General features: G+C 61.9%; 2 protein-coding genes across 15 annotated transcripts in view; one reads left to right on the top strand and one right to left on the bottom strand.

The window, feature by feature from the left end:
• Mvb12a (multivesicular body subunit 12A) overlaps positions 1-5,123 on the top strand; it is a 27,977-nt gene extending 22,854 nt beyond the window's left edge. For 6 of the 14 annotated variants that reach the window (XM_087201951.1, XM_087201950.1, XM_087201952.1 and 3 more), the window contains 7 exons: positions 437-535; positions 1,751-1,877; positions 1,986-2,105; positions 2,171-2,277; positions 2,510-2,571; positions 2,728-2,784; positions 2,868-3,654. In XM_087201951.1, the coding sequence (XP_087058077.1) occupies positions 437-535; positions 1,751-1,877; positions 1,986-2,105; positions 2,171-2,277; positions 2,510-2,571; positions 2,728-2,784; positions 2,868-3,260 (965 nt within the window). In that variant the 3' untranslated portion in view covers positions 3,261-3,654. Of the gene's footprint in view, positions 1-189; positions 368-436; positions 536-605; positions 703-800; positions 1,051-1,106; positions 1,878-1,985; positions 2,106-2,170; positions 2,278-2,509; positions 2,572-2,727; positions 2,785-2,862; positions 3,655-3,682; positions 3,895-4,241 lie in introns of those variants that run through there. The other 8 variants (XM_087201953.1, XM_021251099.2, XR_002391794.2 and 5 more) reach the window with 7 other exon arrangements.
• A 143-nt stretch (positions 5,124-5,266) lies between these two features.
• On the bottom strand, positions 5,267-11,854 carry Tmem221 (transmembrane protein 221). Its single transcript, XM_004873225.4, is given in 3 exon segments — positions 5,267-6,350; positions 10,306-10,391; positions 11,571-11,854. Coding segments are annotated over 3 exon segments (831 nt in total). The 3' UTR covers positions 5,267-5,889.
• Between the last annotated feature and the right edge of the window lie 458 nt (positions 11,855-12,312).

Consider the following 12,312-nt stretch of genomic DNA (forward strand, 5'->3'; position numbering starts at 1 on the left):
CCCCTTATCCCTGCTCTGTGATTTTCCTGCGGAAGTTGCTGAGCGCGAAAAAACTTCCAGACCTTTTCCGTAAACGTTGTTCATCTACGCAAGGGGGCGTGGCTTCACATTCCTACGCAATTGGTCAGCAGCCCTCCCCCGCTTGCGCACACGCTGCTTCCGGCTCCCCGCGCTCGCAGGGCTTTCTGGGAGTTGTAGTCAGCCTCCTGCCAGAGCTCGGCTCCGGGAAGCTCCGGAGGTCCGAGGCTGCCGCCGTCCTCCGCCCTCGGCCGGGAGCATGGAGTCCGCGCCCGGGCCAGACGCGGCGCCACTGGCCGGCCTGGCCTGGTCGTCGGCCTCGGCGCCCCCGCCGCGGGGATTCAGCGCGGTGAGCCGCGGCGCGGGGCGGACGGGCGGACGGGCGGGCGGGGCTGGGCTGACCGCGGCCTTCCCGCAGATCTCCTGCACCGTGGAGGGCGGGCCCGCCAGCTTTGGCAAGAGCTTCGCGCAGAAGTCCGGCTACTTCCTGTGCCTCAGCGCCCTGGGCAGCCTCCAGGTAGCGCCCGCGCCCCCGACGCCCCGCGACCCCTGACGCCCCACGCCCCCTGACGCCCCGCGGCCTTCAGAACCCTCAGGACAGCGTGGTGGCCGACGTCCAGGTCGTGGTGGACAAGAGCGCCCTGCCGCCCGGCTTCTCCCCGGTCTGCGACCCCCTGGACTCCAGTACGGCTGGCAGCGGGCGGGCCGGGAGGGGGGCGCCGGCTCTGACCGCGCCGCGGAGGCCGAGGCCCGGAGCCCGAGCTCGCCGCCTCTTCCTGCAGCCTGGCGAGAGCGCGGAGCGGGGCTTTCATTGCGGGCCTTCTCTGCGGCCCCTTCCTGTCCTGAGCTTTGGCTGCAGCTTCCCTCCTGCCTTCGCTTCTCTGATCCCACAGCCCGGGTGGCTTCCCCGCCTGGCCTGAAGCTTCCGCCGCTTCTTGTCATTTGCATTTGGTTCTCCGGGGCTTTTCATTGATACCGGAGTTGGCCGACTTTACGTAATGGGCCAGATCGTCCGTTTTTCAGACTTCGCAGGTCAGGTGATATCTGTAGCATATTATTATCTTTGTTGTTGTTGTTGTTTGAGATAGGGTCCAACTATGTATCCCAGGGTGGCCTCGAACTCGCAGCAATCTTCCAGCTTCAGCCTCCTGAGTGCTGGGACTACAGGCGAGTGTCACCCTCGCCAGCCAGCATAATATTGTCTTTCCTTACGACGTCTTTTTCAGTACTGGGGGTTGAATCCGGGCCTTCACCCTGAGCCGCACCCCAGCCCTTTCTACTATGTTTTATTTGAAGATGCGGTCACTAGGTGGCCGAGCCCGGGCCCCAGCTTTCGATCCTCCTGCCCAGGCCTCCCTGCGTGCTGGGCTCACAGGTGTGCGCTTCGATGCCCTGCTTTTAAAGCTCTTAACGAATGGCACAAACCATTATTCGCTCCCTAGCTGTGCAGAAACAGGCCGGATATGGCTGTGGAGCAGTAGCTTGGTGCGCCTGGATTAGAGACCTGTGAGCGGGCTGCATGCCCACGGCGCCCCCCAGCGCCCCTCCTCCGTTCTGAGGCCAGCCTCTCCCAGTGCCCCCAGGGGCGCAGCGCGGTCCCTCCGACCGAACTACCCTTTGTGGTTGCCCCCCCCCGCTGTCCTGTGGCCGCCTGAGCGGCCCGTGGTGAGTGTCCCCTGCGGTCCCCCGGGCCCCCGCCCCGCTCCTCCTCTCACTGCCTGCCCCACTCCAGAGGCCTCTGTGTCCAAGAAGAAGCGCTTGTGTGTGAAGCTGGTGCCCCTGGGTGCTGCGGACATGGCCGTGTCTGACGTGCGGCTCAGCGGGAAGACCAAGACGGTGCCCGGGTACCTGCGAGTGGGGTAGGACACCAGCCTCCGCCCCCCCAGGCCTCTGTCCCTGCTGCAGATGTCGGAGCCCCGACGCTCCAGCACAGCGCCCAGGGTCCCCTCTGCCCTCCCCTTCTCCAGGGACATGGGCGGCTTTGCCATCTGGTGCAAGAAGCACAAAGTCCCGAGGCCGGTGCCCACGCCCCGCGGCCTGAGCCGGGACGTGCGTGGGCTCTCCCTGGACATGGCCAGCCAGCCGAGGTGAGCCCTGGGCCGGGGGTGGGGGGGTGCGCGGTCACCAGGAGGTCACTGTCCCTGTCCACCAGCAAGGGCAGCGGCCCGGAGTGGACGCTGTCACGCCTGGGCTCCCGGGCGTCCACACTGCGGAGGAGCGAGTCCATCTATGAGGCCTCCAGTCTCTACGGCATCTCGGGTGAGCAGGGAGAGACAGGCGGGCAGAGCCGGGTGGGCCCACGCCTGTCCTCACGCCTGTGCCCGTGTCTCTCACCCCCAGCACAGACTGTTTTCCTTGTGCTGGGGATGAAACCCAGGTCCTCGGCCCGGCCTGGGGTCCCCTGGGCCGGGCCCCAACCGCCCAGTCTGATGCAGGAGGGAGTGGGGGTTGGGCGGCCCGGTGCTCAGCTCCCCCTCTGGCCTGTTTCCAGCCATGGACGGGGTCCCCTTCACGCTGCACCCCCGGTTCGAGGGCAAGAGCTGCGGCCCCGTGGTGAGTGAGCCCAAGGGGGCGGCCCTGGCCCTGGTTTGGGGGCTGGGAGGCCCCGCGCCCGTGGGAGCGTCGAGACGGGTGGCGGCGGCTGGCGGGTGCCCAGTGCGGAAGGGAGCCCAGGGGTGCAGGCCCCACCTGAGCCTCCCTGCCCGCCAGGCCCTCGCTGCCTTCGGGGACCTGACCATCAAGTCGCTGTCGGACATCGAGGAGGAGGTGGGTGCCCTGGGTGCCCCGGGTGCCCCGCCCGCCCCGCCCCCAGCGCCCTCCGTCACGCCGCCCCCCCCCCCCCAGTACAGCTACGCCTTCGTGGTGGAGAAGACGGCCGCCGCCCGCCTGCCCCCCAGCGTCTCCTAGCGGCCGTCCACACCTGCCCTGTGCCAGCCGGGAGCAGCCCTGCAGGAGGGGCGGGGACGGGTCTCCCTCCAGGCTGGGCCGACACCAGAGCCTTGGAGTCTCGCTGGGAAGCTCTGCCACCGCTCTGCCTGGCCGGCGGTGTCCCCGTAATAAAGAACATGACTGCCCGGGTGTGGCTGGCGTCCGCTGTGGCGTCCGTTGCTCCTGGCCCCGCCTCCGTGGCTCTGGGTCCTCATCCCACGCGGGCCGGCGAGCGAGCGAGCGAGCGAGCGAGGGACGGAGGGAGGACTCCCGTCCTGCAGAGGGAGGCCGAGGGGCAGAGTCACGGTGACTGACACAGCTGCAGCGGCTCTCGTCTGCAATCCCAGCTCCGTGGGAGGCTGAGGCAGGGGGATGGAGACCTGGGGCCCGGCCAGTAATTCAGCAGGGCCGTCTCCCCGAGAGACGGGCTGGCCTGGTGGAGCGCACGCGTCATCCCAGGACTGGGGCGCTGGGGCAGCAGGATCAACCCTAACCCTAACCCGTTCAAGACCAGCCTGGGCCACATGGAGACGAAGAACAGCCCCTGTTGGCTCAGGCGACCGTGCAGTCCGCAGTGCCGGGCCGCGCTGTCCATAGTCTTCCCTCTGGGCCGCCGCTGTGCTCACCACACCAGTCCTGTAAAGGCCGGGCGTGGGAGTGCACACCCGTCAGTCACCCCAGCACTCAGGGAGCCCAGGCCAGAGGATTGAGTGACTTCTCCTGACTTTGTCTCCAGATTTAAAACCCGAAAGAGGGCCGGGGATGTAGCTCTGTGCAAAGCCCTGGGTTGACTCCCTAACTCTGCAAAAAGACAGAAGATGCCATGGAGACGGTCTCGACAGGGTCTCGCTAAGTTGTCCAGGCTGGGCTTGAACTTGCGATCCTCCTGCTTCAGCCTCCCTTAGCTCCGGCGAAGGAGGCTTCTTCTAAAGGGCTGCACTGAGCGAGGTGGGTGGAGCAGGCCAGCAGAGGGCGGCACGGCGCCCGAGCCCGTATCTGGCGCATCTCCTCTGGGCCTCCCGGGCTTCACTGGCGCCGGCCACAAATCCGATCTGGCCCTGGCCGCCAAGCAAAGGCCTTTTGTCTTCTCGTCACCCCGGGCCGCCGAACCGGCTTTGGATCGCTTCGGCGCATCTGTGTGGCCAAGCTGACCCATCCCCATGGGGCGCTCACCCTGCAGCCCCACGTCGGAGCCCACAGGGCCCTTTCCGTGCAGGGAGCCGGCATCATAGGCTGAGGGCGACCCTGAGGAATGCCCGTGCCTCAGTTTCCCTATCCCTTTTGTTTCGAGACAGGTCTTGGTGACCCTCCTGCCTCAGCCTCCGGACTTCTGAGATGACAGGCGTGCCTGGCAGGTCCCCCATCTTCCCTATGGGGTTCTGCATCGTCCCCACGCCCTGTCCTCGGGATGCAGCACAGTCTGTACCTGCCCCACCCCGCAGGTCCCGATCCTGCGTGCAGGCAGGGGTGGGCAGGGTCTCGGGCCTTCGGGCCCAGCGTCGCTGTCGCCGCAGTCAGGGCTGCGCCCTCCCCGTCCCCGAAGCTCCCGACTTCCGTCCCTCACTTGCGGCCCGCTGCCACCTGAGCACCTGCCAGGGTCCGAGGCGCCTGGCGCCCGGGCGGGCGGGGCTGTGCGGTCCGCGGCTCAGGTTCCAGGTCTCGGGGACACGGGGCGTCTGGCATTTCAGGGGCGCTGGCCTCCTGCCTGGCGGAGCGGCTGCCGTGACCTCGCTCCCTGACAGCCTGACTGATGGAGGGGTCCGAGCTCATCCGCAGCACTTTGCATGTTTTATCCGAAACGGGGCTTCCCTAAGTCGCCGAGTTGCCCCGGCTGGGCTGAACTTGCACATCCTCCTGCCTCAGCCTCCCGAGTGCTGGGATCAGAGGCGTGGCCACCCGTCCGGCTTCCCTTCTCCCTCTCCAAGGGCCCGCAGCCCCCACCGTGTCCCAGACCCGCCCCGGGGGCCAGGATTCTCGGGCGGCCCCCTCCCCTCCCTCTCCCTGTCTGTGAAGAGGGCTGTCCTGGGGGCGCCCGGTCCCGGCCTTGTGCTACGGACACGCGGTATTTGTACCCTGTGCATCCAGCTACTCCGAGGCTGGGACAGGGGGGTAGAAAGTTCAAGCTCAGCCTGGGCAACACAGTGAGACTCTGTTGCTAAATAAAAGCTACACGGGGCCCGGCGCGTTGATTGAGCCCTGGAGGGCCCGGGCTCCGCCCCCAAAGGCACCGTCGCTCTTACGTGCGGCTCTGGTCCCGCCCCGCGCGGCCCGGCAGCCCGGACGCAGCGTGATCGGGAGGGCGGGGCGGGAGTCTCGAGTGCACAGACACAGCGGGCGCCGGGGTTTATTTGTGGGTTGCGCGAGGCAGGGAGTTGCTGGGGGCTGCCGCAGCCCCGCCCAGCGGCCTGGCACGGGGTCCACGAGACGAGGGCGCCTCTCCAGGCGCCACTTGACAAACAAGGAAACTGAGGCACACGGGCTGTCAGCCAGGAGCCCGGGCCCCGCCCTCATCTGCCTGGCCTTGGCAGTGGCTCTGAGCCCCACACACCTGAGCTTCAGCTGTCAGAGTCTGAACTTTGTACCGGCCATCGGCGTCGCGGGGCTCATAGGACCCAGGTGATACTCAGAGCTGGGACCCCTGGTGGGTCACTGCCTCGCTTGGGGCCTCGGTTTCCTCATCTGTAAGACGGAGGGAGAAACTTAGAGAATCACTACCTAATCCCTAGCCTCCCCTTTTGCCTATTACAGAACCTTACTCATTCTGGATGGCCATGTTTCCCAGCCTCCTTTGCATTGAGGTCTAGTGAGGAGGTAAAGGCTGGAGCCCTGGCAGCCATTTTGCACCATGAGGCAATGTTACGAACAAACCCCAGGGATGCTGTGAGCTGTGGGCTGTATCAGGTTCCTATCAGTCTCTACGTAGCTTCTCGACGGTCCCTGGGCTCACACCAGTGTGGAGTCCTTTCCTGTCCCCTCAGGCCCATGTCCCAGCATGCTGTGCATCTCATGTGCGACCCCGTCCCAGTGCCCAATGTCAGCTGGCAGTGTTCGGGGCATGCGGGGTGTGGGCAGGCTGCTGTCCCAGCGGCCCCCAAGGGCTGCAGGCACGGTGGCTGTGGCCATGGGCCTCAGGGGGTCTCCCGGCTCTGGGCAGGATGAACAGGGGGTCCGAGGGTGGGTACCCTGCTGGGGCTGCTCACCAGGGCCAGCCTTGGAGATGCTAGTGGGGCGGCTGGGCTCATCCTCGAAGCTGGGCCGGGGCAGGTTGTGGAGGCCACGGTGGGCAGCCCGGAGCAGGGTGTGGGTCAGCACGGCCACCAGCACCAGCGAACCAGAGCCGAGGATGGAGGCAGCAGCAGCACCTGCCTCGATCTTGAAAAGCAGCAGGGCATAGATGGACAGCGCTGGGGAAAGAGAGGGCTCTCGTTTAGTCAGTCAACAAACATTTGTTCTCCAGGCGCTCAGGGAGATCCTCAAGCAGGGATGGTGACAGAAAAACCCGCACCATGAACGGGACACAGATGAACTCAGCTCACCCTCTCGCCCCTCACAATCACATTGTCAGCACATCTGTCCACAAATAAGGAAACCAGCCCCCCAGAGCCACACAGTCAGAAATGACAGAGGACTTCACTGGGCTGGAGGGCTCTGGAGCTGGGGACCTCATTCAACAACCGTGGCAGGGATCTGAGAGCTGGAGGGAGAAAGGAGCCAGCCTGGGGAGAGCAGAGGAGGGGCTTGTGGCAGACAGACCAGCAAGTGCAAAGGTCCTGGGACAGCAGCGCCCGAACACTTGAGGGCCAGAAAACAATCCAGCAGTGCAGCTGGGGCAGGGGGCCGATGGCGGGAGGGGCCGAGGGGGGTGAGAGCCAGACCACAGTGGTGGCCAGGGGGAGTTTGGAGCTGCGAAGGGACAGGAACTGGCTCTGTCATTTCCCTGTTTGGGGGGAAGGGGTCTTGCTAGATAGCACAGTATATCACATGACTTTCCTGCCTCAGCCTCTTGAGTAACTGGAACTACAGGCACGTGGCACAGTGCCTGGCTTGATTTTTTGACTTTTAAGGCTCCCTTGTGTGGGGTGCAGCCCTGTGGCAGAGCGCTTGCAGCACACTCCAGGCTTGGGTTCCCACCCGGCCCCACACATGAAACAAAACCAAAGGAAGCCTTTCCCAATGGGATGGCAACGCTGTGGAGTATTACTTGGCCATGAAAAGGGAATAAAGCACTGCTAGGCATAAGGGAGCACTCCTGCAATCCCAGTGCTCTGGGAGGCTGAAGCAGGAGGATCACAAGTTGGAGCCCAGCCCGGGCAACTTGGCAACTTAGTCTGTAAAATAAGAAGTTTACAAAAGGGCTGGGTCTGTAGCTCAACGAGAGCCCTGGGTTCAATCCCCAGTAGGGGGGAAAAAGAGCATCTCAGACACACGGCCACACAGGGTGTGCGCACACAGACCTGCATGTGTCACTACAACTGAAAAGCCACCTCCAGGCCAAGGGGTCTCCGTGAGGACCTGTGAGCCAGTCATGTATCCAGATCGCACACCTGTCTCCTTGGCAACCATGATATGATTGGCCAGGCCTTCTGCAGTCATAGTGATTGGTAGAGAGGTCACATGACCCACACTCACCTATCAGAGTCATCCCTGGAACTTTGGCCTGGAGCTGGGAGAGGATTTTCTTCCTGTGGTGGGTGGGGTAGGGGTGGTTAGGGAGCCCAGGAAGGCTGGGGGCTCTGGGTACTTTGGGGCTGTTGTTAAGTGGACTCTGCAGTCTTACTTTTGATTTTTTGTTTTTGTTTTTTTTTTTTGGTACCAGGGATCGAACTTGAGTCCTTGCGCTTGTGCAGCAGGCAGTGAAAATACTGAACTAAATCCCCAGCCCATGATTTTTTTTTTTGAGCAGATACTTTTCGTGTGTGTGTGTGGTACCTGGGATCAAACTCAGGTCCTTGTGCTTGTGAGGCAGGTGCAGTGCCACTGGGCTACATCCTCGGCCTCATTTTTTTCTTTTTCGAGACAGGGTCTTGCTGTGTAGTTCAGGCTGACCTTGAATTCACTGTGTAGCCCAGGCTGGCCTTGAACTTGTGGCAGTCCTCCCGCCTCAGCCTCCCAAGTGCTGGGATTACAGACGTGTGCCACTGTGCCTGGCTTGCTTTTGAGAATGTCACGCTAGGTCACGCCTATCGCAGTGAAGACAAGGGCAGTTTCTGCTGTAAAGTTTTCTTTGCTGTGTTTTGAGAGGGTTTTTTTCATTTAATTAATTTATTTGTGTGTGGGCTTTGTTTTGTTTTCAGACAGGGTTTCACTATGTGTTCCAGGGTCGTCTTGAACTTGCTCTGTAGACCAGGCTGGCCTCAAAGTCCCAGCAATCCTCCTGCCTCAGCCTCCCGAGTGCTGGGATTACAGACCTGCGTGACCACACCTGGCTTTTTGAAAAAGATCATTTTTCTTTTGGCTCTGACTAGCAATGAAAGGACAATTGTCTTGGCAGACACTCTTGGGAATTGCTGAGGTCACCAGGCCTCAAAAAGAATTAAATGAGAGATGAAAAATTTTTTTCGTAACAAGGAAATCTTCTTCTCTAGGTTACCAACATTTTTGTCAGCCTGTGGTAAGGCTTGAGGCTGCGACACTGTGTCAATAACGCTTTCACATCCAGCATCTTTCTCAGAGGTGTCCACTCGGGAGATAGCAGGTGAAAGGGAGAATGAAAAGTATTTCAAGCAAATGCCTGGATCCAGCCCCACCTGGAGCCAGCTGCCCCCATAAGTGCAGATAAACCAGTCGGCTTATTGTTCTCCCTTTGAAAACTTCACCGCTTGGAGCCTTTTATAAACTCAAACCACAAAAGTTATGCAGTTTCCTGTGCTTTATACACAACTGAATCCTCTCATAAAAAGAATTTGTAATTTCTGTTTCTCTACTGTAAAATCAAGAAAAAATAGTAACAGCTTCCATACAAACTTTGTGGGGTTTTGTTTCGTTGTTTTGTTTTGGTTTTCCATAGTCTTTCTCTCCTTTCTTCCTTCCTTCCTATCTCTGTCTTCCTCTCTCTCTCTCTCTCTCTCTCTCTCTCTCTCTCTCTCTCTCTCTCTCTTTCTTTTTCTTGGATGGACAGGGTCTCTGTAAGTTGCCCGGGCTGGACACAAACTTGTAATCCTCTGGCCCCAGCACCCCCAAGTTGCTGGGATTACAGGTGTGTGTCTCTAGTGTCTTATGAGTTTTTAATTGACGTATAAAAAGTTTACAGATTGCCCAGCCTGTGTGAGGTCCTGGATTCCATCCCCAGTGCCACACAAAATAAATACAAATCAATCAAAAGTAGTAATAGTGGGCTGGGGATTTAGCTCAATGGTTCCACTGCCTGCCTCGAAAGCACAAGGTCCTGAGTTCCATCCCAGTACCAAAAGCAAAAACAAAAGTAGTAATACCAAATCCTTTGTCTTTTTTTGGGGAGAGACAGGGTCTCATTATGTCATTCAGGCCTGCCTTGACCTCACTGTGTAACCCAGGCTGGCCTCCAACTCATGCAGATCCTCCTGCCTCAGCCTCCTGAGCGATGGAATCACAGGTGTGAGCCACCACGCCCAGCTTCCTTTGTCTCTCATTCCACTGATTTGTTTTAAAGAGGTATGCGGGGCATTGGCACTTTTTTCAAGCTCTAAAATATCCATTAGACACCAAGAGCCCCTCTCAAGATGCTAGATGACTTGGCCCATTTACAAACACGGGTTGAGAGAAGGTGGTCAGAAAACAATTGCAAACCAGGAGAGAAGGGTGGCCCGGTGTGGCCTTTGGGGTCTGCTGGACTATTATTATTGTTGTTGTTGTTGTTCTGGGCTCTGGGGACAGAGCCCAGGCCTCACAGTGCTGGGCAGGTGCTCCCCACTGAGCTGCACCACCAGGCCGTATCTTAAACAATGTTAACCAACACCTAATACTTGTCCATCTTCATAGGAAGGCTTTTTTTCCTGCCTTAGAGTTTGGGATATGAAATTACATTTCTAGCTCATAGAGTATAATCTTTAGGCCATTTTGAGCTGGACCTCAAGTCCTCTTCCTCCAAGCCAACCCGAGTCATGCATCCAGGTGCGGCGGGCAGTGGACGCCTGAGCTCACACACAGCTGTGCACCTGCTCAGGAGGGGTGCGTGGCCGGGGCTCGGGCTGTCACCACACTGACAATCCCTGCTACCACTCAGTGAGGCGGGGACAGTCATCATGCCGACTGCACTGAGGGGAAACTGAGGCAGGGGCGACTGCCAGGGCCCCAGAGGGAGAAGTGAGAGCCGAGGGTGGACCCCGGGGCCGCCTTCCCCCCCAACCCGGGTCCTCCACCCGACACCATCCCCACACGCACCTGCTAAGTAGACGGAGACCCCGCAGCAGAACAGCCCCAGGGCCAGGTGCCTGAGGCAGCGGCAGTCATGGAAAAACTAGTCAGACCTGAAATGAGGGCAAGTGGGAAGAAAAGGGGTTCAGGGGTGGAGTTGACTGGGGAGGCAGTGAGAAGAGGGAGTGAGAGTCACCCAAAGGACCTGGGGGCCCAGCTTGCAGGGACAGGGAAGAGAGAGCCGGGTCAGGACCCATCCTCCATCCACCGCCCATCCACCAAGTTTATCCATCCATTCATCTCCTGCCCACCCGCCCAGTGCTCCTGTGTACCCACCCATCCTTTGGCCTGTGCTGCGCCCACACCCACCCATCCACCGCCCAGCCCTCCTTTCAGGGAGGCGGCCCGCCCCAGCTGCTTAGCGTCCATTTACCTGCGCTTTACGCATCTATCCACCCACTCTTTCCACTCTGGGCCCCTGTCCTGTGTCCCTCAGACTCGCCCATCGCCCACTCAGCACCCAGCCCCCCCCCTTAGCCCCCAAGGCAGGGTAACCCCAAGCCCCTCAAGGGCGAGGCCCGAAGCTGCAGCCCCGCCCTCACCCTCATCCCCTGGCAGCTCCCACGGCCCCGGGGCCTCGCGTGTCCCGCCTGGCCTGAGTGGCCCCCGTCTCAGCTCAGGACCTCCGACCCGTCCCCCTCCCGTCCCGGTCCCCCTTTCTCTCTCCTCCCAGCGCTCGCCCCGTCTGTCTGACTTCGGCATCTCTGCGTGGCTGTCGCCCGTGGTGCCCCCGCGAGTGCACAGGGCCAGCCGGGCAGTGTTGCGGATGCTGTGACACGCGCCCCTCAGCGCCTCCAGGACCCGCCTGGGAGAGTCACCACTGCTCTGCCCACCGAGTCCTGGACCAGGATCGCGACTTCTCTCCCCCAAGTCCGGGCCGGACGACTCCGACTCGAGCACTCCCTCGGCCCTCATCCTGCGCTCAGGTCCCGGACGAAGGCCCCACCCCAGGTGAGGACACTGTCCGGCGCCCCCAGAATCGAGCTCCAAACCAGCGGCCTGGAGGAGCCTCTGCCCTGGGAAGCCAGTTAAAGGTGGTGCGCGCCTGTGAGCCCCGGCCTCTGGGAGGCTGAGGCAGGAGGATCTCGCAAGTTGCAGCCCAGTCGCGGCAACTTAGCGAGGGCTCAGGGAGTGACCAGCGCCCTGACCCGGTCCCGCGGCGGCCGGCGCCCCTGCTGCCAACCTCCCGGCCTTCGGACCAGGCGATGGGGTAGGACGCGGACCGCACCCACCTGCTCGGCCCCGGCGCCGCCAGCTCGGAGCCCAGGTGGCCGAGCAGCGCGGCGAGCAGCGTCCCCGCCAGGCCGAGCAGCAGCGCCAGCGCGGCCAGGGCGGCGGCCAGAGGCAGCAGCGCCCCCGAGGCGTCGGCGGGCAGCCCCGGCTCCGCGCCCCGCAGCTCCGCGCGCCCCTTCTGCAGCTGGAACAGTAGCTGCGCGCCCAGCGCCGCCAGCACGGCCGCGGGGACCGCGAGCAGCGCGAGCACCGCCAGCTCGCGGCCGCCGAACCAGCGCCCCATGACCGGACCGGGAGCCGGGGGCGGGGTCGCGGTGGGCGGGGCCGGGAAGGGGGTGGCCTCCATTGGGCGCGGTTGGGCGGGGAGGGGCGGGGCAGGGTGGGGTATGGGCGGTGGGCGGGGCAGGACCAGGACGGGCCAATGCCGGGAGGAGTGGGCGTGGCCTCTATGGGCGGGGCCAGACGGCCGCCTCAGAGACCCCAGGTCTAACGGGGGCTGGGTCTGGGGATCCGGAGCTCTCTGAAGGGGCCCACGCAGCTGCCTACGCACCGATTTTATTTTCTTCATAACTATACATACTTAAAATAAAAGTTTGAGGCCCAGAGTGGTGGCACACGCCCGTTACTCCGGCACTCTGGGAGGTTGAAGCAGGAGGGAGGGTCTCAAACTCCAGTCCAGCCTGCACAACTCAACCACTTAGAGACTCCGTCTCAAATAAAAACACCAAAGGGCTGAGGATG

The sequence above is a fragment of the Heterocephalus glaber genome, unplaced genomic scaffold, assembly GCF_053883595.1.
Source record: "Heterocephalus glaber isolate CG9 unplaced genomic scaffold, H.glaber_assembly_v1.0 deba00001761, whole genome shotgun sequence".
Taxonomy (NCBI): Eukaryota; Metazoa; Chordata; class Mammalia; order Rodentia; family Bathyergidae; genus Heterocephalus; species Heterocephalus glaber.